The sequence below is a fragment of the Oryctolagus cuniculus genome, chromosome X (genome assembly GCF_964237555.1).
Source record: "Oryctolagus cuniculus chromosome X, mOryCun1.1, whole genome shotgun sequence".
Lineage (NCBI taxonomy): Eukaryota > Metazoa > Chordata > Mammalia > Lagomorpha > Leporidae > Oryctolagus > Oryctolagus cuniculus.
In genome coordinates this window covers 133,890,512-133,912,413 of record NC_091453.1, presented here as the reverse complement: position 1 = coordinate 133,912,413, position 21,902 = coordinate 133,890,512, and the positions used below count along the sequence as shown (strand labels likewise).

Sequence of the window (21,902 nt, the reverse complement as noted above, 5' to 3'; positions counted from 1 at the left end):
GGATCAGCGCAGCTCTGGCCATTGTGGCCATTTGGGGAGTGAACCAGTGGATGGAAGGACCCCGCCCCCGCTTCTGCCTCTCTAACTCTGCCTTTCAAATAAATACATAAATATTTAAAAAAATTTCTAAGCATGAAACTACCATACAACCAAGAAATCACACTCCTTGGCGTTTGTCCCAAAGATGCAAAAATCTGTGTTCACTCAAAAGCTATACATTAATGTTCATATTGGGTTGCATTCTCAGCTTCTAGCTCTGGCCTGGCCCAGCCCAGGCAATTGCAGACATGTAGAGAGTGAACCAGCAAATGGGAGCTTTCTGCCTCCCTATTTGTCTCTTTCTGTCTCCCTATCTCACAAATAAAAGAAAAAGCATGACATAGGAAGATTTATTTAAAAATAGCCAACTTAGCAAAATATGTGCAAAGTGTATAAAAAAGATTAAATCCACTTATAATATAAGGTACTATTGCCAAATTGTAAGAAAAGCACTAATATTCAAATGTGAGAAATGAGCAGACAAATCATTAAATTAAAAATCAGCCAACATTTTCTGTAAAGGACCAGATGGTAAATAATTTTAGGCTTTGTGGGCAGTATGGTCTCTGTCACAGCTATCCAGCTCTTCAGTGGAAGGGTGAAAACAGTTATAGAGTATATGTAACCAAATGGAAGTACATGCCTTCCAAAACCAGTGTTACAGAACAAGTGCCAAATCTGGATCATAGACAAGTTTGGTGACCTTTGCATTAAAAAAATACAGATATCTAACAAAAACAAAAATGTTATTAGTCTTATTAGTAAGCAGATAGATTCTAATTAAAGTTTGCAAAATAGTCTAAACTACCAGAATTTATCTTAAACAGAAAACTTTAATTTGCCAAACTAGAAAGGAATGCATTTAAAAATAATAACATTATGAACATTTTTCATGTGTCTTTTGGCTGTTTGGATTTCCTCTTTTGAAAAATGTCTATTGAGGTCCTTGGCTCATCTCTGAAGTGGGTTGTTTGTTTTGTTGTTTTGTAGTTTCCTGATCTCTTTGTAGATTCTGCTTATTAATCCTTTATTAGTTGTATAATTTGCAAATATTTTCTCTGATTCTGTTGGTTGCCTCTTCACCTTCCTGACTGTTTCTTTTGCCGTACAGAAACTTCTCAATTTGATGCAATCCCAATTGTTAATTTTGGCTTTGACTGCCTGTGCCTCTGGGGTCTTTTCCAAGAAGTCTTTGCCTATGCCAATATTTTGCAGGGTTTCTGCAATGTTCTCTAAAAATTTGATGGTGTCGGGTCATAGATTTAGATCTTTAATCCATGTTGAGTGGATTTTTGTATAAGGTGTAAGGTAGGGGTCTTGCTTCATGCTTCTGCACGTGGAAATCCAGTTTTCCCAGCACCATTTGTTGAATAGACTGTCCTTGCTCCAAGAATTGATTTTCTGACTTTCCCCTAATGGTAGAGCTAGAAACGTGCCATGGAACTCCAAATTCCATTAAGTTGTCAGGTACCAATGCCATCTACTAGTTAAAGTGATCAGTTTAAATTCATAATTGATTATAAAGATAGGATTAAGTGTCAAAGGGATCACATACATAATACCAGTGTCTGCTAATAATAATTGATAGAATTAAAAAGGAGAGAGTGACCCAATATGGGAAGCAGGATACACAGCAGACTCAGAATGGCAAACTCCCTAAACAGCACTCTGGCCTCAGAATCAGCCTTTAAGGCATTCAGATCTGGCTAAAAAGCCCATGAGAGTTTCTCAGGCATGGAAAGTGAAAACACTGTGGCAAAAATGACCTAAATGAAAGATCTCTGTGAGTGAGATCCCAGCGGAAAGAACAGGCCATCAAAGAAGGAGGTACCTTTCTCTGAAGGAGGGAGAGAATTTCCACTTTGATTATGGCCTTGTCTAAATAAGGTTGGAGTTCGTGGACTCAAGAGGCTTCCATAGCCTTGGCAGCTCATTGCAAGAGCCTCGGGTGATTACTGACGTCATAAATAAGAGTGTCAATTGTTAAATCAACAATAGGAGTCACTGTGAACTTACTCCCCATGTAGAATCTCTGTCCTTAATGTGTATACTATGCAAATTAACAGTAAAACTAGTATTCAAACAGTACTTTATACTTTGTGTGTCTGTGTGGGTGCAATCTGTTGAAATCTTTACTTGGTATATACTAAGTTGATCTTCTGTATATAAAGATAATTAAAAATGAATCTTAATGAAGAATGGGATGGGAGAGGGAGTAGGAGATGGGATGGTTTGTGGGTGGGAGGAAGGTTATGGGGGGGGGAATTGCTATAATCCAAAAGTTGTGCTTTCAAAATTTATATTTATTAAATAAAAGTTTAAAAAGTAAAAAAAAATAATAATAGCATTCAATTTTTTTGGGCACATATATAACGTTGGAAGGAAGGAAGGATGGTTCGTAGACTCTTCCTAGAGAGTAATTTGGTTATATGTATCTATATCAAGATTCTTAAAAGTCTGTATCTTTATAACTTCATAATTCTAAAGATATATACTTTTAATTATCTTGCTAAATGTTCCATTCTAAGAAAATTATGAGAAAAGTGGCTAAAGATAACAACTATGACATAATAGGAATGTCTTCCAAAATTAAACCTCTACACCACAGTATTTGTTAGGTAAATTTTGGTAGTTTATACATTTTACAAACTTTAAGAATTAATTTTTATGAAGATTTAATTTTTTAAGATATCTGGCTAAAGAAGATATGGTATATATATCATGATATATCACTCATCCATAAAAGAGAATGAAATCCTGACATTTGCACCAAATTGGATGGAACTAAAGATTATTATTCTAAGCGAAATAAGCCAGACACAAAAAGACAAATTTCTTTTCTTCTCTCAAATGTGGAAGTTAATATAAAGAAATAGTGTAAAAATGTGTGGATGTCATATTATTTGGTATGCAGATAAGATATTTGTAAATGTTATCTTTACTGAATTTTTTTTGGCATTTGGGGTTTTATTCATTCATTTATTTATTTATTTTTAACATTATGTTACTCTTTTTTTAACTTTTATTTAATGAATATAAATTTCCAAAGTACAGCTTATAGATTACAATGGCTTCCCCCCAATAACGTCCCTCCCACCCGCAACCCTCCCATCTCCCACTCCCTCTCCCCTTCCATTCACATCAAGATTCATTTTCGATTATCTTTGTATACAGAAGATCAGTTTAGCATACATTAAGTAAAGATTTCAACAGTTTGCTCCCACACAGAAACATAAAGTGAAAAATACTGTTTGAGTACTAGTTATAGCATTAAATCTCAATGTACAGCACACTAAGGACAAAGATCCTACATGAGGAGTAAGTGCACAGTGACTCCTGTGGTTCACTTAACAATTTGACACTCTTGTTTATGTCATCAGTAATCACCCTAGGCTCTTGTCATGAGCTGCCAAGGCTATGGAAGCCCCCTGAGTTCACCAACTCTGATCATATTTAGACAAGGCCATGGTCAAAGTGGAAGTTCTCTCCTCCCTTCAGAGAAAGGTACCTCCTTCTTTGATGACCCGTTCTTTCCACTGGGATCTCACTCGCGGAGATCTTTCATTTAGGTCTTTTTTTCCCCAGAGTGTCTTGGCTTTCCATGCCTGAAATACTCTCATGGGATTTTCAGCTGGATCCACATGCCTTAAGGGCTGATTCTGAGGCCAGAGTGCTGTTTAGGACATCTGCCATTCTATGGGTCTGCTGTGTACCTCACTTCCCATGTTGGATCGTTCTCTCCCTTTTTTATACTGAATTTTTTTTGACAGGCAGCGTTAGACAGTGAGAGAGAGAGACAGAAAGGTCTTCCTTCCATTGGTTCACCCCCCAAATGGCCACTACAGCCGGCGCATTGCGGCCAGCATGCTGCGCCGATACGAAGCCAGGACCAGGTGCCTCGTCCTAATCTCCCATGCGGGTGCAGGGCCCAAAGACTTGGGCCATCCTCCACTGCCTTCCCAGGCCACAGCAGAGAGCTGGACTGGAAGAGGAGCAACCGGGACTAGAACCGGTTCCCCAACCGGGACTAGAACCTGGGGTGCCGGCGCCGCAGGTGGAGGATTAGCCAAGTGAGCCGTGGCACCGGCCTCTTTACTGAATTATACCCTCTATATTATAATATACCTTTATTCCTCATTTTATGATCCTTGTCATGAATCAAAATTATGTGGTATTACTATCCCTGCTTTCAAGAAAAAATAGTATGCAGGTGTATGTATATAATATAGCACAATATTATAGATTGTTAAATCTTAAAGATTTTGATTAAATAAAGATAAAAATACTAAAGTGATTTTTAAAGTATTGACAATGGCAGGGTACAATATATTTAATGTTTTATGTTAAATATTTATATAAAGTAAAATAATACATAGAAAAATAACTGGAAGAAATGATGCTGAGCTGTCAAGTGTGGTTTCATCTGGCTGTTAGAATGACAAGTAGAGGTGATTTTTTTAAATTTCTCATACTTTTTTAATGCTTTCCCCAGTTGTTTACAGTAAGTGTGCTACTTTTGTTATCAAAGGAGAAAGAGAATTAAAAAGGAAATTCATAGCCTTTTACTCCTCCTGCTTCTTCCTCTGCTTATCCTAAAGGTTTTCTAGAGCATTTTGGGGTTGGTTTTCAACTTTTTTCTGCATAGTGGGCACAATCACTTTATTACATTTTGTTAATGTTATATCACTTGACAGAAATGCCCTGTCTAAATCATTTAGAAGAGGAAGACAGCGTACAAGAGTACTGAACTTCCATAAGCAAGAAGGCAGAGTTTCTGTCCCAACTGTTGCACAGGTTGAGGATCCCTAATCTGAAAATCTGAAATCTGGGCAGATTTTGGTAAGGCCTATTCAAATATCCCCAAATCCAGAAAACTCTAAAATATGAAACACTTCTGGTTGCAAACACTTCAGATAAGGGATCCTCAACTTGTATTTATTAATTGTGTGATCATGAGTGATTCACTGACTGACTTTTTCTCCATCTGTGAAATAAAGATTAGTTTCTTCTGGCTGAAACACTCTGAATTCTTTTGTAGTTGGGAGATAGAGATGGGGGCAAGCAGAGAGAATATTGAGTATGCTAAAAACCTACTGGGATTATCATTCTTTGATGACTTGATGAATATTCCAGAAAGTCCTTTACTGTATAGCTATAATTCCATAAATCTATTCACCTTCTGAGGGGATTTGTTTATTACTTCATTTGTTTGTGAATCCCACTCAACCCACAAATATTTCAATGTCAGAAACACTCTAGGCACTTATTTTGTTTTCTTTCTTTCGTTATTTATTTATATGAAAGAGTTACAAGAGAGAGAAGGAGATGAGGAGAGAGAGAGAAAGAGAGAGAGAAAAAGAGAGAGAGAGAAAGAGAGAGAAAAGAGAAAGAGAGGTCTTCCATCTGCTGGTTCACTCCCCAGTTGGCCACAATGGCCGGAGCTTCGCCGATCCAAAGCCAGGAGCCAGGAGCTTCCCCCGGGTCTTCCCAGAAGGGTGCAGGGGCCCAAGGACTTGGGCCATCTTCTACTGCCTTCCCAGGCCATAGCAGAGAGCTGGATCAGAAGTAGAGCAGCCGGAACTTGGACCAGTGCCCATATGGGATGCCAGCACTGCAGGAGGCAGCTTTACCTGCTACGCCATGGCACCAGCCCCTGTTTTCATAAACAATAAAGAACTCAGCATTTATAAAAGAATGATTGTTTATAGCTCCTGTCTTTACTGTTGAGGAACAGTGTCTTTTTTTTAGCATACTATTTGTTGAACTCTTTACTTAGTGTAGGGTTAACCTATGAGTATAAAGTACACTGAAAATAGATCTTTGTAAAAATTAACAGTGGGAATAGGAGAGGGAGGAGGAAGGGTTGGAATGTGAGTGGGAGGGAGAGTAGAGCGGGAAGTGTATCACTATGTTCCTAAATCTGTGTATATGAAATACATGGAACTTGTATACCTTAAATAAAGTTAAAAAAAATAAAGAAGGTTATACACATGGGAAAAAAAAGATTTATTGATTTAATTGAAAAGCAGAGTTACAGAGAGGAAGAAACAGAGATATGCGCACACACACACACAGAGAGAGAGAGAGAGAGAGAGAGAGAGAGAGAGTTTTCCATCTGATGGTTCACTCCCCAAATGGTCACAACAACTGGAGCTGGGCTGATCTGAATCCAGGAGCCAGGAGCTTCTTCCGGGTCTCCCACGTGGGGCCATCCTCTGCTGCTCTCTTAGGCCATTAGCAAGGAGCTTGATCGGAGTGAGCAGCTGGGACTGGAACTCGTGCCCATATGGGATGCTGGCACTGCAGATAGCAGCTTAACCTGCTATGCCACAGTGCTAGCCCCAAGGATAGCATTTTTAACCAATAAATTGTTCATATTATTTATAATAACTATCTAATGCATTTTATTTTCCCCTTAAAAGGGCCAGATGGTCATGTGACTAGATATGATTTGGATTGGCTGGCGAAAAACAGCTACGAAGGGCAGAAACAGAAGGTTATCCAGCCTAGAATATTATGGAATGCCGAGATCTACCAGCAAGCTCAAGTTCCATCTGTAGATTTCCAGAGCTTCTTAGAAAGTAATGAGGGACTGAAGAAGTTTTTGCAAAACTTTCTGCTCTATGGAATTGCATTTGTAGAAAATGTCCCTCCCACTCAGGAGCACACAGCAAGGTTGGCAGAAAGGATCAGCTTGATCAGGTAATTAGTTAGTTTTCTGAAATCCACAGTAATTATTTTCTATAGCGTAAGTACCAATGAAGAAATATAATAGGTATGGTGTCCCTTGTTTACAAACCAGAATATTTTGTAATCTGAATAAGGAGACTCCCACTTTTAGTGCTTTATTTGAGGACTAGGTTTATAATCTCTAAAGATACTTATATGTTAAATATAATAAAGTCACTGATGTATTTTTCTAGACCAGTGATCCTCGAAGTGAGAAGTATCATTGTACATGAGAAAGAACACTGAGTGTGAGTAACTAGGTAATAGTCCAAGTTGTACCATCAAGATGTGTGATAATAGGCAAGTCCTTTACACACACACACACACACACATAAACACTCTCAATTCCCCCTCCTCCACTGACCTGTATACATTCCCATCTGCTCAGAAGAGGATTAAATAAGTCGGTGTATAAAGATCATCCATTCTTGACTTTCTATGATTGCTAAGGTTTGATTCAGAGGCGAGTTTTTTTTTTTTTTTTTTTTTGTCCATCAACTTGTGAATGATTTTTATTTTTTTTTCTAATGGTTAGATTACCTCTTTTTTTAAACTTTTATTTAATGAATATAAATTTCCAAAGTACAGCTTATGGATTACAATGGCTTCCCCCCATAACGTCCCTCTCACCCGCAACCCTCCCCTTTCCCACTACCTCTCCCCTTCCATTCACATCAAGATTCATTTTCGTTTCTCTTTATATACAGAAGATCAGTTTAGCATATATTAAGTAAAGATTTCAACAGTTTGCTCCCACACAGAAACATAAAGTGAAAAATACTGTTTGAGTACTAGTTATAGCATTAAATCTCAATGTACAGCACACTAAGGAACAGAGATCCTACATGAGGAGTAAGTTGTTAATAATACTGCCTTACCACATTGTACAGCACTTAACCAACAAATTCGGATCTATATTTAATTTGGGTCATTATAGTAGTCCAGATAAATGTGTGTTTTATCCCCTGTCCTCTGGATGAGGCACCTGACACTCGGATATAGTAAGTAGTTTTCTCAGGGTTGCTCTGCTAGTAAGAAATAGAACTGGAATTCAAATAGTTTGTTTCCTTGGTCTAAAAACAGTGCTGTTTTTATTACCACTCTGCAGTTCTAGGTGTTATATAGATTGATCTGTGTTGTTAAATGTGATAGAAATCTACATTACTATAATTAGCACTTTCATTTTACTTAAAAAGTCCCAGATATAGTTCATTGTGTAGCAGACAGTATGCTGTGTCATTTGCTCTGTGTCAACAACATTTAAGTCTTTCTGTTTGAAACAAAGTGAGAACTTTCAAGTGAAAGAAACTGTACTGGTAAGCAAGAAATTTAGAAGGTTTTGGCAATTTTAGTTCAAAAGAAAGATCATTGCCCATTTAGACTTGGCGTTCCCAGAAGATGAACTCTAAAAGTTAAAATATTAAAGTGACCTTTATTCAGATCTGAACCCACCAGGACAATAATTACAAGAGCCCTTGTCTCTACTGTTGAGTAACAGTGATTTTTTTTCTTCCATTTGTTTAATTTCTTACTTAGTGGAGGATTAAGCACATGATTATAAAATAAATTGAAAGTATATCATTGTAAAAATTAAAAGAAAGAATAAATAAAGAGGGATGAGGGAGGGTGGGAGCATGGGTGGGAACTGTCACTATGCTCCTAATTCTGTATATATGAAATACATGAATTTTTTACTTTATGTAAATAAAAATTATTTTTAAAAAAGAATTAAAGTTAGGAGACTATTCTAAGTCTTTTATGAATTTTACATTGTTGAAAATTTCCTCTTTATTGTTATTTTTACCTCAGGAAATGAAAAATAAAATGGGAAGTTGAAAAAAATATGAAGTATACCTCAAGGATAGATACAAAAATGATAATAGCAAGTCTCAGTAAAACTATCCCTTTTTCTTTCCTTATTTCTCTATTGCCAAAAGATGAGTGAGTGTCTACATTAGTTACTTCTGTGTAACATGAAGAATATGGAAATTTTTCAATCACCCTTGAAAATTGGAGTATCCAAAATATTAGAAAGTTTACATCTTTATTGAAGAAATAATGTTAATAAAAGACAGAGCTGATAACTAGTACTCAAACGCTATTTTTCACTTTATGTTTCTGTGTGGGAGCAAACTGTTGAAATCTTTACTTAATATATGCTAAACTGATCTTCTGTATATAAAGAGAAACGAAAATGAATCTTGATGTGAACGGAAGGGGAGAGGGAGCGGGAAAGGGGAGGGTTGCAGGTGGGAGGGAAGTTATGGGGGGGAAGCCATTGTAATCCATAAGCTGTACTTTGGAAATTTATATTCATTAAATAAAAGTTAAAAAAGAAAAAAAAGACAAGAGCTGTAAAAATAAAACAATAATACATTTTTTAAAAAAAATCACTGCTAGAAGCAACTATATTATCTTTTTTTATGAAAGGAAGATGAGCACTTGGAGGAATCCTGAATGTAAAGGCTATTAAAAGTGGACACATCGAAGCGTAGGTTAATACTCCAAGCTTTCAGAATACGTTATACTTCAAGTTTTCCCATCAACTTCTTAGAATATTAACCAGTAACAGATTTGTCAAACCTGATGTGGTGTTCAACTCTCATTTTTACCTTGTGGATGGAAATATGAAACAAAAAATGTGTTATTATGTTTAAATAATTAAGAAAGTACTGGAAAGAGTTTTTGGGAGACAAGAATGATAATTTCCAATAGCTAACAGATCTTCCTTTATTTCATTTGACAGAGAAACTATCTATGGGAGGATGTGGCATTTCACTTCAGACTTCTCCAGAGGTGACACTGCATACACGAAGCTAGCTCTGGATAGGCACACTGACACTACCTATTTTCAAGAGCCCTGTGGGTAGGTGGAATAGACTTTACTGAGTAGCATCTTTACATGTGATGATCTTGAATGACTTCTTAGTCATTTTCCAGTCTCTTTGAACCAAAATCACATTTGCTGCTCCAGATTTGTATGACTGTTTTTTTTTTCTCTTCCGCTAGAGATGTGATCTTTTTGAAATACCCTAGCTCAGTCTTCTTCATACTCATGGGAATAAAAATATTAAGTGATTAAAAACCCTCCTTACTTCATAAATGTAGTTTTAGTTTTGTTAAAATTGTTTTTCTCAAAGTAAATTTAACTTACCAAAAAAAAAGTACAGGTTAACTGTTAGTTTTGGAATTTGCATACTTTTCCTGCATCTAGTTATTAAATTATTGCAAAGAGGTCAACCCTTACAAATGTGACTGCTTTGGGTATGGTATTGAGAGAATTTTAAATCTGATTTACAAGAAGATTGAGAGGATAAATGACTGAGAAATAGCCTTTTTAACATAGACTCAGAAGCTACTGAGCCAAATATGATATATATCATACTTAATTTTCCTGCTTTCAGAGATCCTGCTCAGTGTTATAAATGTATGGAGATACCTATAACTCTGCATCCTCATTCTAGAGGATGAAGAAAGGAAGAAAGAGGAAAATGGATGAGAAGCAGCTGGATAGAGGCTGAGGTTCAAATATTGACTAACTCTTCCCTTATGACCATCACCAGAGATAAGAAACTGTGCTTTTAATTTAACTCTTTTGATTAAATGGCAAGGACAAAGTAGATTAGCAGTATAGTTGTAGTGGTTCAAAGTTCAGGTTATGACTGTGGAAGACAATATGGAGATACCTCAGAAATCTAAATATAGACCTATCAGCCATCCCACTCCTAGGAATTTACCCAAACCAAAAGAAATCAGTATATGAAAGAGTTTTCTGTACCTCCATGTTCATTGCAGCACAATTCATAATAGCTAAGATATGGAATGAACCCAGATGTCCATTAACTGTTGGCTGAATAAAGAAATGATGGTATATATACACTGTCGCTCCCCCTCTTCGTGGAGGAACGACACAGGACCCTGCGCTGTTCTTTCGTCTGCTCGGCCCTCCCCGGGTTTGCTGCTGGTTCTTCCCGGGTTGGCTACTGTCCCTTCCACCTCCGTGGAAGGGCAGTTCCCCCTGGCCACATTCCCCACTTCCGCAGGGGAGCAGCACACCGCCGGCCGGCTTTCTCGGGGAGCTGCACAGGTGTTCCCCTTAGATGTTCCCCTTAGATGTTCCTGGTGCATGCCGTCTCTCTCCTCCTTTATAGTCCTCCTCCGCCAATCCCAACTCGGCTGCCCACATGCCGAGTACGCTGCTCTCCTCCAATCAGGAGCAAGTCCTACAGCTTATTGGTTGAACTGGAGGCAGCTGTGCGGAAGCTGTTTACTTCTCTCCCAGCGCCATGTTGTGGGAGAGCAGATGCATAGAATAAGTCTTAATTCCAGTAACTCAGTCCAGTCCGGATTGCTCCCCACAGATCCCCCTTTCTTTTTATTTTTGGCGTTGATATGCGCCTGTCTTCGGTGTCCCGCGGCACACACTCTGCTCTACTTGCTAGAGTTGCCACAGGTTCTTACAAGTCCTATCAATCAGGCAAACCGAATCCGGGTCCTCTCTTCGCCATGTTGTGAGGAGGTTTTTAGGCGCTGATGCGTGCCTGTGTTCGGTGACCTGCGGCTCATACTCTGGTCGAGCCACCTGCTGGCGCTTACCGCCTTAATCAGGCAGACCGAATCCAAGCTTTCTCATTGCCGTATTGTGGGGGAGACTTATTAGTGTTGGTTCGTGCCTATCTTCGGTGACCTGCAGCTCATACTCTGGTCGAGCTGCTTGCTGGCGCTTACCGCCTTAATCAGGCAGACCGAATCCAAGCTTTCTCATTGTTGTATTGTGGGGAGGCCTTACTGATGTTAATTCGTGCCTGTCTTCGGTGACCTGCGGCGCATAAGCTGCCAGCCGCCGCAGGTGCTCATCGCCTCACTCAATCAGGCAGACCGAATCCAAGCTCTCACATTGCTGTGTTGTGGGGAGGCCTTTCTCTTTCTCTATTTCTCTATCTCCGGGCATTCCCATTTCTCCTATTTTACTTCTGCCAGCATTCCTATTTCTCTCATTTTACTTCTAAAACTTCTGTTTCTCTTATCCCCGCAGCCTCCCGGTGCCTCGCCCTGCCGGCAGGCTCCGCCCCGAGGCTATTTCTCGGCGGCCTTCCGGCTGAGCCGCTTCAGCCCACGTCTCTCCCATCCGCGCGGCTCGGCTTTGCGCGCACACTCCGCGGTCTCGCACTTAACCCTTTCGCGTCTGAACCACGGCCTCGCGCCAGCCCCGCGTTCCCCATCTATTCACGCCCCGTGCTCTCTCTGCACGCGGCGGCTTCCGCGAGTCACACAGCGTAGCTTACGTGTCCGCCACTAGCATTCAATCCAAGTTCCCCAGGCTAGCCTGGCGAATTCAACCCAGCTTACGTCTCCGCCCCACGATTTGGCTTCCCGTCCTTTGCTCCCCGGGCTAATCAGACGGATCCCAATCTGGCTTACGTTTCAGCTTCTGGTTTCAACTTTTTGCCCCCCATTCCCGGGCTAACTTGAGAATCCCAAAGTGGCTTTCGTTTCCGCCTTGGCCTGGCCCCCGCGGCTTCAATTTCCCTAACATTTTTCTCTACCCGGTATGTTTCCCCAAACTTTCCTCCAACGATATTCCTCCCTCATTTCTCCTGGCCTCTCCCCACAGTCCGCATCCGAGTCTGTTTGTTCTAGCTTTCACTTTCGCTTTCGACCTTAGAGATTTCTCCCAGCTTCCCCCCGTAGTCCGTATCTGAGTCTATGCCTAGGCTTTCAATAGCTTCTTCCGGCACCCTTTTCGTCCGGCTTTTCCCTAGGCTGTTTGCTAGTCTCTCTCTCCGGTATTTTCCCAGTTCTTCCCGTTTCTTTCCTCCTAAGTTTCCTATCCGTCCTAAGTTTCCTATTCGAGTCAGGTTTCCTATCCGAGTCACGGCACCATTATGTCGCTCCCCCTCTTCGTGGAGGAACGACACAGGACCCTGCGCTGTTCTCTCGTCTGCTCAGCCCTCCCCGGGTTTGCTGCTGGTTCTTCCCGGGTTGGCTACTGTCCCTTCCACCTCCGTGGAAGGGCAGTTCCCCCTGGCCACATTCCCCACTTCCGCAGGGGAGCGGCACACCGCCGGCCGGCTTTCTCGGGGAGCTGCACAGGTGTTCCCCTTAGATGTTCCCCTTAGATGTTCCTGGTGCATGCCGTCTCTCTCCTCCTTTATAGTCCTCCTCCGCCAATCCCAACTCGGCTGCCCACATGCCGAGTACGCTGCTCTCCTCCAATCAGGAGCAAGTCCTACAGCTTATTGGTTGAACTGGAGGCAGCTGTGCGGAAGCTGTTTACTTCTCTCCCAGCGCCATGTTGTGGGAGAGCAGATGCATAGAATAAGTCTTAATTCCAGTAACTCAGTCCAGTCCGGATTGCTCCCCACATACACTATGGAGTACTACTCAGCTGTAAAAACAAAAATGAAATCCTGTCTTTTGTAACAAGATTGTTGCAGCTGGAAACCATTGTACTTAGTCAAATAAACCAGTCCAAAAATGACAGATATCATGTTTTCCCTGATCCAACATAACTTATAGAAGCTGAAATGTAATGTTTTGGAGTGAAATAGACATTTTGAGAATCAATGATTGCTTATAGCCCTTGTCTCTTCCATTGAGGAACAGTGTTTTGTTTTGTTTTATTTCTCTTCATACTATTTGTTGAATTTTTTCACTCAGAGTGGGGTTAACTATACAAAAATTAAGTATATTGAAAATAGACCATTGTAAAAAATAAGAGTGGGAATCTGAGATGCATGGGGAGGAAGGGTTGGAATATGGGTGGGAGGGAGGGTAGGGGGAGAAGAGCCACTAAGTTCCTAAATCTGTATATATGAAATATATGAAACTTGTATGACTTAAATTAAAATAATTGTTAATAAAAAAGACCTCAAAGTTCAGGTTATGGCATAAGCTACACTTGCATTTGCATCCCATGTACTGGCTTTATGATCTTGGACAAGTTATTTTACCGCCCTGTGCCTCAGCTTCTTCATCTGTAAAATGAGATTAATAATAAAACCTATCCATTAGTGTTGCTAAGGGATTAAAATACATGATGTATTTAGAGCATTTGACATATTGCCGGCTCCGCAGGCAGAGGATTAGCCAAGTGAGCCGCAGCGCCGGCCTCTCTGTCTTAATAAATAGCACTATCATCTTTAAAGCTGTGCAGGTGAGAAAACTGGAGTCACTTTAGATTCTTGACTGTCCTTCATCCTCCACATCAAATAGTTATCAACTCCTGCCAGTTCTACCACTGTAGTGTCTCTCAGGTATGCACTCTTCTCTATCAAATGCCTCTCTAAGCTCAAGCCCTCAATAATTTATCAACTATTTAAATTATCCAAGTTGTTTTCAAAGCTTTTTGTCATCTTGCTTTCCACTAGTCCATTGTCCACACTACTGCCATAGTCAGCTCTTTAAAATGTTAATATGAGCATAGAGTTTCACAGTTTAAAATCATTCTTTTGTTCTCAGTGCTGTGCCAAGAGGAACTTCTGACTTTCTTCCTTGAATAAACCTTGTGATTTTACATCAGCATATTTGGTCATACTGTTTCTTTGCCTGGAATGCTCTCTTCTCAGCACCTCAATCTCATTCTAGTCCAATTCTTGCTCATTCTTTAAGATTAAGCCAAGCCACCAAACCCTCCTCCAAAACATTTCTTTACACAACACTCCACCAGAGCAGATCATTCTTTTGTTTATTGTCTGTCTCTTGAATACAATTTTATTATAGTACCTATCATATTTTATTGAGACCCTGATCAAGTTCCTGGCTCCTGGCTCCTGGCTCCTGGCTCCTGGCTTTGACCTCCAGCTGCTGTGAGCATTTGAAAAGGGAACTAGCTGATAGAATCTTTCTCTTTCTCTGCCTCTCTCTCTGCCTCTGTCTCTTTCTCTATCTCTGTTCTCTCAAACAAACAACTAAACATTAAATGATTAAAAACACCTTATTCATGTATTCCCAGGCCCAGCACATATAGGCTTCAATACATATCAAGTATATTTAGAAGAAATCTCCAGTGACATTGCTATTCCAAACTGTACAATTGGATATGAGGGGGGAAACCTCATATGTCTTTCTTTCCTTTTTTGTTTTACAATGACATACTTTCAGTTTATTTTGTAATCATAAGCTCAACCCTCCACTAAGTATTCAATAAACAGTAAGAAGAAAAAAAACACCATTCCTCAACAGCAGAGACAAGGGCTATAAACAATAATCAAATCTCAAAATGTCAATTTCATTCATATACCTCACTTTTTTAATATTCTATTAGTTACCACAGATCAGGGAAAACACAATTTTGTCTTTTTGGGACTGGCTTATTTCGCTAAGTATAATGGTTTCTAGTTGCATTCATTTTGTTATATAAGACAGGATTGCATTCTTTTTATGGCCAAGTAGTATTCCATAGTGTTTATATACCACATTTTCTTTATCCAGTCATCAGTTGATAGACATCTGGGTTGATTCCATATCTTAGCTGTTGTAAATTGAGCTGCAATAAACAGGGGGTACAGATAACTTTCATATGCTGATTTCATTTTATTTGGGTAAATTCCCAGGAGTAGGATGTCTGTGTCATATGGTAGATCTATTTTCATATTTCCAAGGAATCTCCATACTGTTTGCCACAATTGCTGTAATTGTTTTTTATGAAAAGAAAGTGACACAGATTCAGAAATGATTTCATATATAATTTTCTGTAATTTTGATATGTTCTCTATTCTCCACTGAACAGAATTTTCTTTTCTTTGCACTCTAGTATTCAAGTGTTTCACTGTCTTAAGCATGAAGGAACGGGTGGCAGGACACTGCTGGTAGATGGATTCTATGCAGCAGAACAGGTACTTCAAAAGGCACCTGAGGAATTTGAACTCCTCAGCAAAGTACCATTGAAGCATGAATATATTGAAAATGTTGGAGAATGTCAGAACCACATGATCGGGGTTGGGCCAGTGTTAAATATCTACCCGTGGAATAAAGAGCTCTATTTGATCAGGTGAGTACCAAATAACTATTCCCTAGTGTAATGAATTTACCAAATATTAACATTTTACTGCAGTGAAGATCCTTAAGATCCCTATAATCTACCACAATATAATCTTGCTATTATATGGATTTTTATTGTACACCATTTTACATTCTTACTATAATTCTTGTGGAATAATAAGTAGACCAACAGCCAATGAACACTACATTTTGGGATAGCAGAATTTGGAAGTAGTGTGTTTAAAATGAAAACACTGTCAAAATGGAAAATGGTTATTAAGTTCTCTTCAGTGACCAAGCATCTTCAATAGCCAAAGGCATGATGACAAAAACATTTATGTCTGTAGGCCAGATTTATGTGAAGCTCCTGGCCAGTGTATCCAATTTTTGGCTGGATAGCACCACTTAGATAGCTTGTAGGACCATAAAACATGTTATATTCAAGCAAAACTCATCCATCTTCTCCCATTTTAAGCGTTTTCCTCCACTTGTTTTTCCAGTTTCATTGATTAAGTGGTTATCACCTCCATCCACCAAGTGGCCCAAATGAAAGACAAGTCATCTAACTTTTCCCTCTCCTTGATACCACCCAACCACTCTTATCAACTCTGCCTCCTAACTTTTTCTCCAACCATCCACTTACTGCTTTCTATTCACAATTCCACAATTTTTTCAGTGAGACCACTATTAGTTTTCTTCTATACCAGTGCTAAAATCTTTTACCTCGTCTCCTTACTTCCACTGTGAACCTTCTACTATTCATTTTTCATGCTATTGCAAGAGCAGTCACTCCAAAACACAAGGCTTAATTTATTGCTCCCCCGTTAAGATCCTTCTGAATTTCCTCAATGTCTTTTTTTCAAGGTTTTTATTTAACGAATACAAATTTCGTATGTACAGCTTTTAGGGATAGAGTGTTTCTTCTCCCTATTCCCGCCCTCCCACCCCCATTCCCATCCCACCTCCTACTCCCTCTCTCATTCCATTTTTCATTAAGATTCCTTTTTAATTGACTTTATATACAGAAGACCAACTGTATACTAAGTAGAGATTTCAACTGTTTGCAGCCACACAGACACACAAAGTATAAAGTACTGTTTGAAGACCAGTCTTACTGTTAATTATACTACAACACATTAAGGACAGAGGTCCTACATGGGGAGTAAGTGCACAGTGACTCCTGTTGTTGACTTAACAATTAACATTTATGATATCAGTGATCACCTGAGGCTCTTGTCATGAGCTGACAAGGCCATGGAAGTCTTTTGAGTCCACAAACTCCATCAGTATTTGGACAAGGCCATATGCAAAGTGGAAGTTCTCTCCTCCCTTCAGAGAAAAGTACAACCTTCTTTGATGGCCCCTTCTTTCCACTGGGATCTCACTCACAGAGATCTTTCATGTAGAGCATAGTTTTTGCCACTATGTCTTGACTTTCCATGCCTGAAATGCGCTCATGGGATTTTTCAGTCAGATCCGAACGCCTCAGGGGCTTATTCTGAGGTCAGAGTGCTGTTTAGGGCATTTGTCATTCAATGAGTCTGCTGTGTGGCCTGCTTGCCCTGTTGGAACATTCTCTCCTTTTTAATTCTATCTAATGTTATTAACAGACACTTAGTCTTATTTATGTGATCCCTTTCACTTTTGGTCCTATCTATATGATCAATTCTACACTTAATATGATCACTTTATCACATAAGATGGGGTTAGTGCCACCCAGCTTAATGGGACTTGGAGTACCATGGCAAGTTTTTAGCTTCACCCTTAGGAATGTGTGCTGATCTGTACAGCTCCTCCCTCTCTGATTCCCACTCTTATTTTTAACTGGAATATTTTCAATTGACTTTATACACCTATGATTAATTCTATGTTAAGTAAAGAGTTCAACCAATGGTGTTAAATAGAAAAAAAGATTAAAAATGACTTAATAAACTGTTCCTCAACAGTCAAGACAAGGGCTGTTTAAGTAATTGCTTCTCGTAGTGTGAGTTTCACTTCTACAGGTTACCTTTTAGATGTTCTGTTAGTTAGCACAGATCAGGGAGAACACATGTTATTTGTCCCTTTGGGACTGGCTTATTTCACTAAGTAGAATGTTTTCCAGATTCATCCATTTAGTTGCAAATGACTGGATTTCGGTTTTTTAACCGCTGTGTAGTATTCCATAGAGTACACATCCCTAGTTTCCTTATCCAGTCTTCCGTCGATGGGCATTTAGGTTGATTCCATGTCTTAACTATTATGAATTGAGCTGCAATAAACATGGAGGTGCAGATGACTCTTGTATTTGCTGATTTCATTTCCCTTGGGTAAATTCCAAGGAGTGGGATGGCGGGGTTGTATGGTAGGACTAGATTCAGATTTCTGAGGAATCTCCAAACTGTCTTCCATAGTGGCTTTTCCAGATTGCATTCACACCAACAGTGGATTAGGTTACCTTTTTCCCCACATCCTCGCCAGAATTTGTTGTTTGTTGATTTCTCAATGTGTTTTAGAGGAAGAACAGAGTCTTCCTCATGACTTAGAAGGTTCTGCATTGTCTCATCCCTTCCGATTCTTTGAAGCCTTACCCTTGTACAGTTCATGTTTTCCAACACACATTCTGCCCTAACTATACCAATCTTCTTCAGGTTTTTTGGGCCCAATTTTTTTCAATCTTACATCCAAGTTTTTTCTTATGCTATTTTGCATATAAATTACTCTTCCAATTTCCACTGATCCCAAGCTGCTCCTACTGCACATTATTTCAATTTATTCAACAAGTATTTAACAGACATCTGTGAACAGCCCAGCCCTGTTCTTTTCTTTTCTCAAAGATTTATTTACTTATTTAAAAAGTAGAATTGCAGTGAGAGCGAGGGAAAGACAGAGATAGTTCCTCCATCCACTGATTCACTCCCCAAATGGCTGCAAAGGCTGGGCCAGGCAAAAGCCGGGAGCCAGCAGCTTCATCTGGGTCTCCAATGTGGGTGGAGGGGGCCATCTTCTGCTGCTTTCCCAGGCACATTAGCAGTGATCTGGATCAAAGGTGGAGCAGCCAGGACTTGAACTTTGGCTCATATGGGATGCCAGCACTGCAGGCAGAGGGTTAACACTGGAGATGCGACTGTGAGCAAAACAGACAAAAATTCCTGATCCTTGTGGGATTCTCATTCTAGTGGGAGTAGATAGCTAACAAAATATAAATAAGAAAGAATATAACATAGCAAATGGTGATAAATAACAAAGGAAAAGTAAGACAGGTAAGGAGATGTGGGGTGCAGAAGCAATGTGGAAGTAGCTGTGAAACTTAACCTGTCATACTGCAAGAAGTAGACTGTGCCATCAGAAAAGCTTCAGTGTGAAATTGTGACTGCCCTTTGTGGATCTATGGCCTTGGACAGGTCACTTAACCTATAGTGATGAGTTTCCAGTTACAATAATACTACCCAATATATCCATTGTGAAAATAACAATAAAATTGTTGCCCCTGACTTGGCCTTTGGTTTGTAGTAGGAAGTATATAAATTCTAATTCACTTCCCTTGGCTAAGTTCCTCTGGGAAACTATCCCTCAGTCATCTCTAGTATATGTATTGCTTAAAACAATGACTAGGTGCACAATATTTTTCCAGTATTTGATTAAAACTTTTTTAAGTATACAGAAAAGTTGGAAGCATTTATGAGGGGAAGCCCATAGACCTACTATCAAGATTCTACCATTAAGATAATATTATACTTGCTTTATCACCCATCTCTTTATTCATCTATCCATCTATCAGTTAATATTATTTGAATGTATTTTAAAACACATTGCAGATATCAGTGCATGTCCCACTACAATACTTCAACATATGCCTCATTAAGTAAAGTTCGATATTTGTTTAAAACTTTTTTGTTTTAAGTTATAATTTATGTACAATGATGTTTAAAATATTAAATATATTTACTAAGGTTTGAAAACTGCATATACCTGTGTAATGCAAACTCCTATCAAGGTATAAAATATTACTATCACTACAGGAAGCATCTTCATACTTCTTCCCAAACATATCCTGCACACTTCTCCCAGAGGAAACCGCCGGTTGATTTTTTTTTAACCACTATAAACCATTTTTGCCTGTTCTGGAATAAATTGATTTTTTAATGAATAAACACATGGATTGTTCCAGTTTGGCATTATTATTAAGAAAGCTGTCAGTGTAAGATAGCCTATGTCCTTGGGCCCCTGCACCCACATGGGAGACCCGGAGGAAACTCCTGGTTTCTGGTTCAGCTTTGCCCAGAGTCAGCTGCTGAGGCCATCTGGGGAGTGAACTAGCGAATGGAAGTCTTCTTTCTCTCTCTTTCTCTCTCTCAACTCCACCTTTCAAATAAATAAATCTTTTTTAAAAAAAATAGGAAGCTTCCAAAACTATTCATGTAAAAGTGTTTTTGTGGATATGTATTTTCATTTTCACTCAAATGAATACCCAGGAATGCAACAATTGAGTCATTCAGTAGGTGAATGGTCAGTTTCATAATTAACTACAATTTTTTTTTAATCTTTCACCTTTTTGTTAATAGCCATTGTAACAAGGATGAGGTGATATCTCATTGTAGTTTTAATTTGTATTTCTCTGGTGATTAGTAATTTTGAGCATATCTTAATATGCCTGTTGACTATTTCTGTATCTTCTTTTTAGAAATTTCTATTCAAATCCTTAACTCATTTTTAAATTGGGATATGTGTTTTCATTTTATGGAGTTGTTTGAGTTCCTTATAGATTTTGGATATTAACTCCTTTTGAAATTTATGCTTTGAAAATATTTTCTTCCATCCATAGGTTGTCTGTTTGCTCTTCTGATTTGTTTTATTAGCTGTGCAGAAGCTTTTTAGTTTAATGTAATCCCATTTGTCTATCTTTTGCTTCTGTTGCTTGTAATTTTGGGCTCATATTCAAAAAGTCAGTGTTCATGCCAGTGAAGATTTTCCCTTATGTTTTCTTCTACTAGTTCTACAGTACCAAGTCTGACATTTAGATTTTTGATCCATTTTGAGTTGACTTTTGTATATGGTGTGTGAGGTGGAGGTTAACTTCATTCTTCCACATGAGATATCCAGTTGCCCCAGCACTGTTTATTGAAAAAACTGTCTTTTCTCCCATTGTGTGTTCTTGGCAACTTTGTTGAAAATCAGTTGGCTGTAAGATGTGTGGACTTATTTTTGGACATGTTATTCTGTTCCATTTTGTCTATGTGTCTTTTTATACCAGTGCCATGCTGTTTCGTTTACTATAGCTATGTAATAAATTTTTAACATTTATTTTATTTATTTGAAAGGCAGAGTTGAAAGAGAGAGAGAGATAGAGAGAGAGAGAGAGAGAGAGAGAGAGAGGTGTTCCATTTGCTGGCTTGCTCTCCAAATAGCCACATGGCTGGGGCTGGGCCAGGCCAAAGCCAGGAGCCAGGAGCTTCTTCCAGGCCTCTCACATGGGTGCAGGGGCCCAAGCACCCTCTGCTGCTTTCCCAAGTACATTAGCAGGGGCCTGGATCAGATGTAGAACATCTGGGACTCAAATTTGAGCTCTTATGGGATTCCAGTGTCATCCTTACCTGCTAAGCCACAACACTAGCCCCTATGTAATAAATTTTGAAATCATGCATCATTATGCCTCTAGCTTTTTAATTTTTGCTCAAGCTGCTTTAGGATTTACAGTGTTTCATGGTTTCAAGTGATTTTTAAGATTTTTTCTATTTCTGTGAAAAATGTCAATGAATTTTTTATAGGGATTGCAATGAACCCATACATAGCTTTGGATATTATGAACATTTTAGCAATAATAATTCCTCCAATCTAAAAACACAGAGTATCTTTCTATTTATCTGTGTGATATTTACTTTCCTTTATTGATATTTTATAGTTTTACATGTACAGATCTTTAATTTACTTGACTAAATTTTGCCTATTTTTATTTTTTGCAGTTTTCTTTGGAACTGTGTGATTCCTTTATTCTCTGCATATTAGTGTGTGTGTGTATGTGTGTGTGCACACACATGTAGCTCAAAGAGGCACACACATCAACACTACAACCATAAAGAACACGGCTCTAAGTACTGTACTTTTTAGTTTGGGGGGATCACAGATCCAGACTCATTTACTTATATTAGACAATATTAACTTCATTCAAATTT

General features: G+C 39.0%; 1 protein-coding gene across 13 annotated transcripts in view; it reads left to right on the top strand.

Annotated features, from left to right (window-relative positions):
- The window catches only part of TMLHE (trimethyllysine hydroxylase, epsilon), a 96,726-nt gene that overhangs the window by 48,730 nt on the left and 26,094 nt on the right, over nt 1–21,902 (top strand). For all 13 annotated transcript variants that reach the window (XM_008249467.4, XM_070066876.1, XM_008249465.4 and 10 more), the window contains 3 exons: nt 6,462–6,741; nt 9,515–9,634; nt 15,524–15,760. In XM_008249467.4, coding sequence (XP_008247689.1) covers nt 6,462–6,741; nt 9,515–9,634; nt 15,524–15,760 — 637 coding nt within the window. The remainder of the gene's footprint in view (nt 1–6,461; nt 6,742–9,514; nt 9,635–15,523; nt 15,761–21,902) is intronic.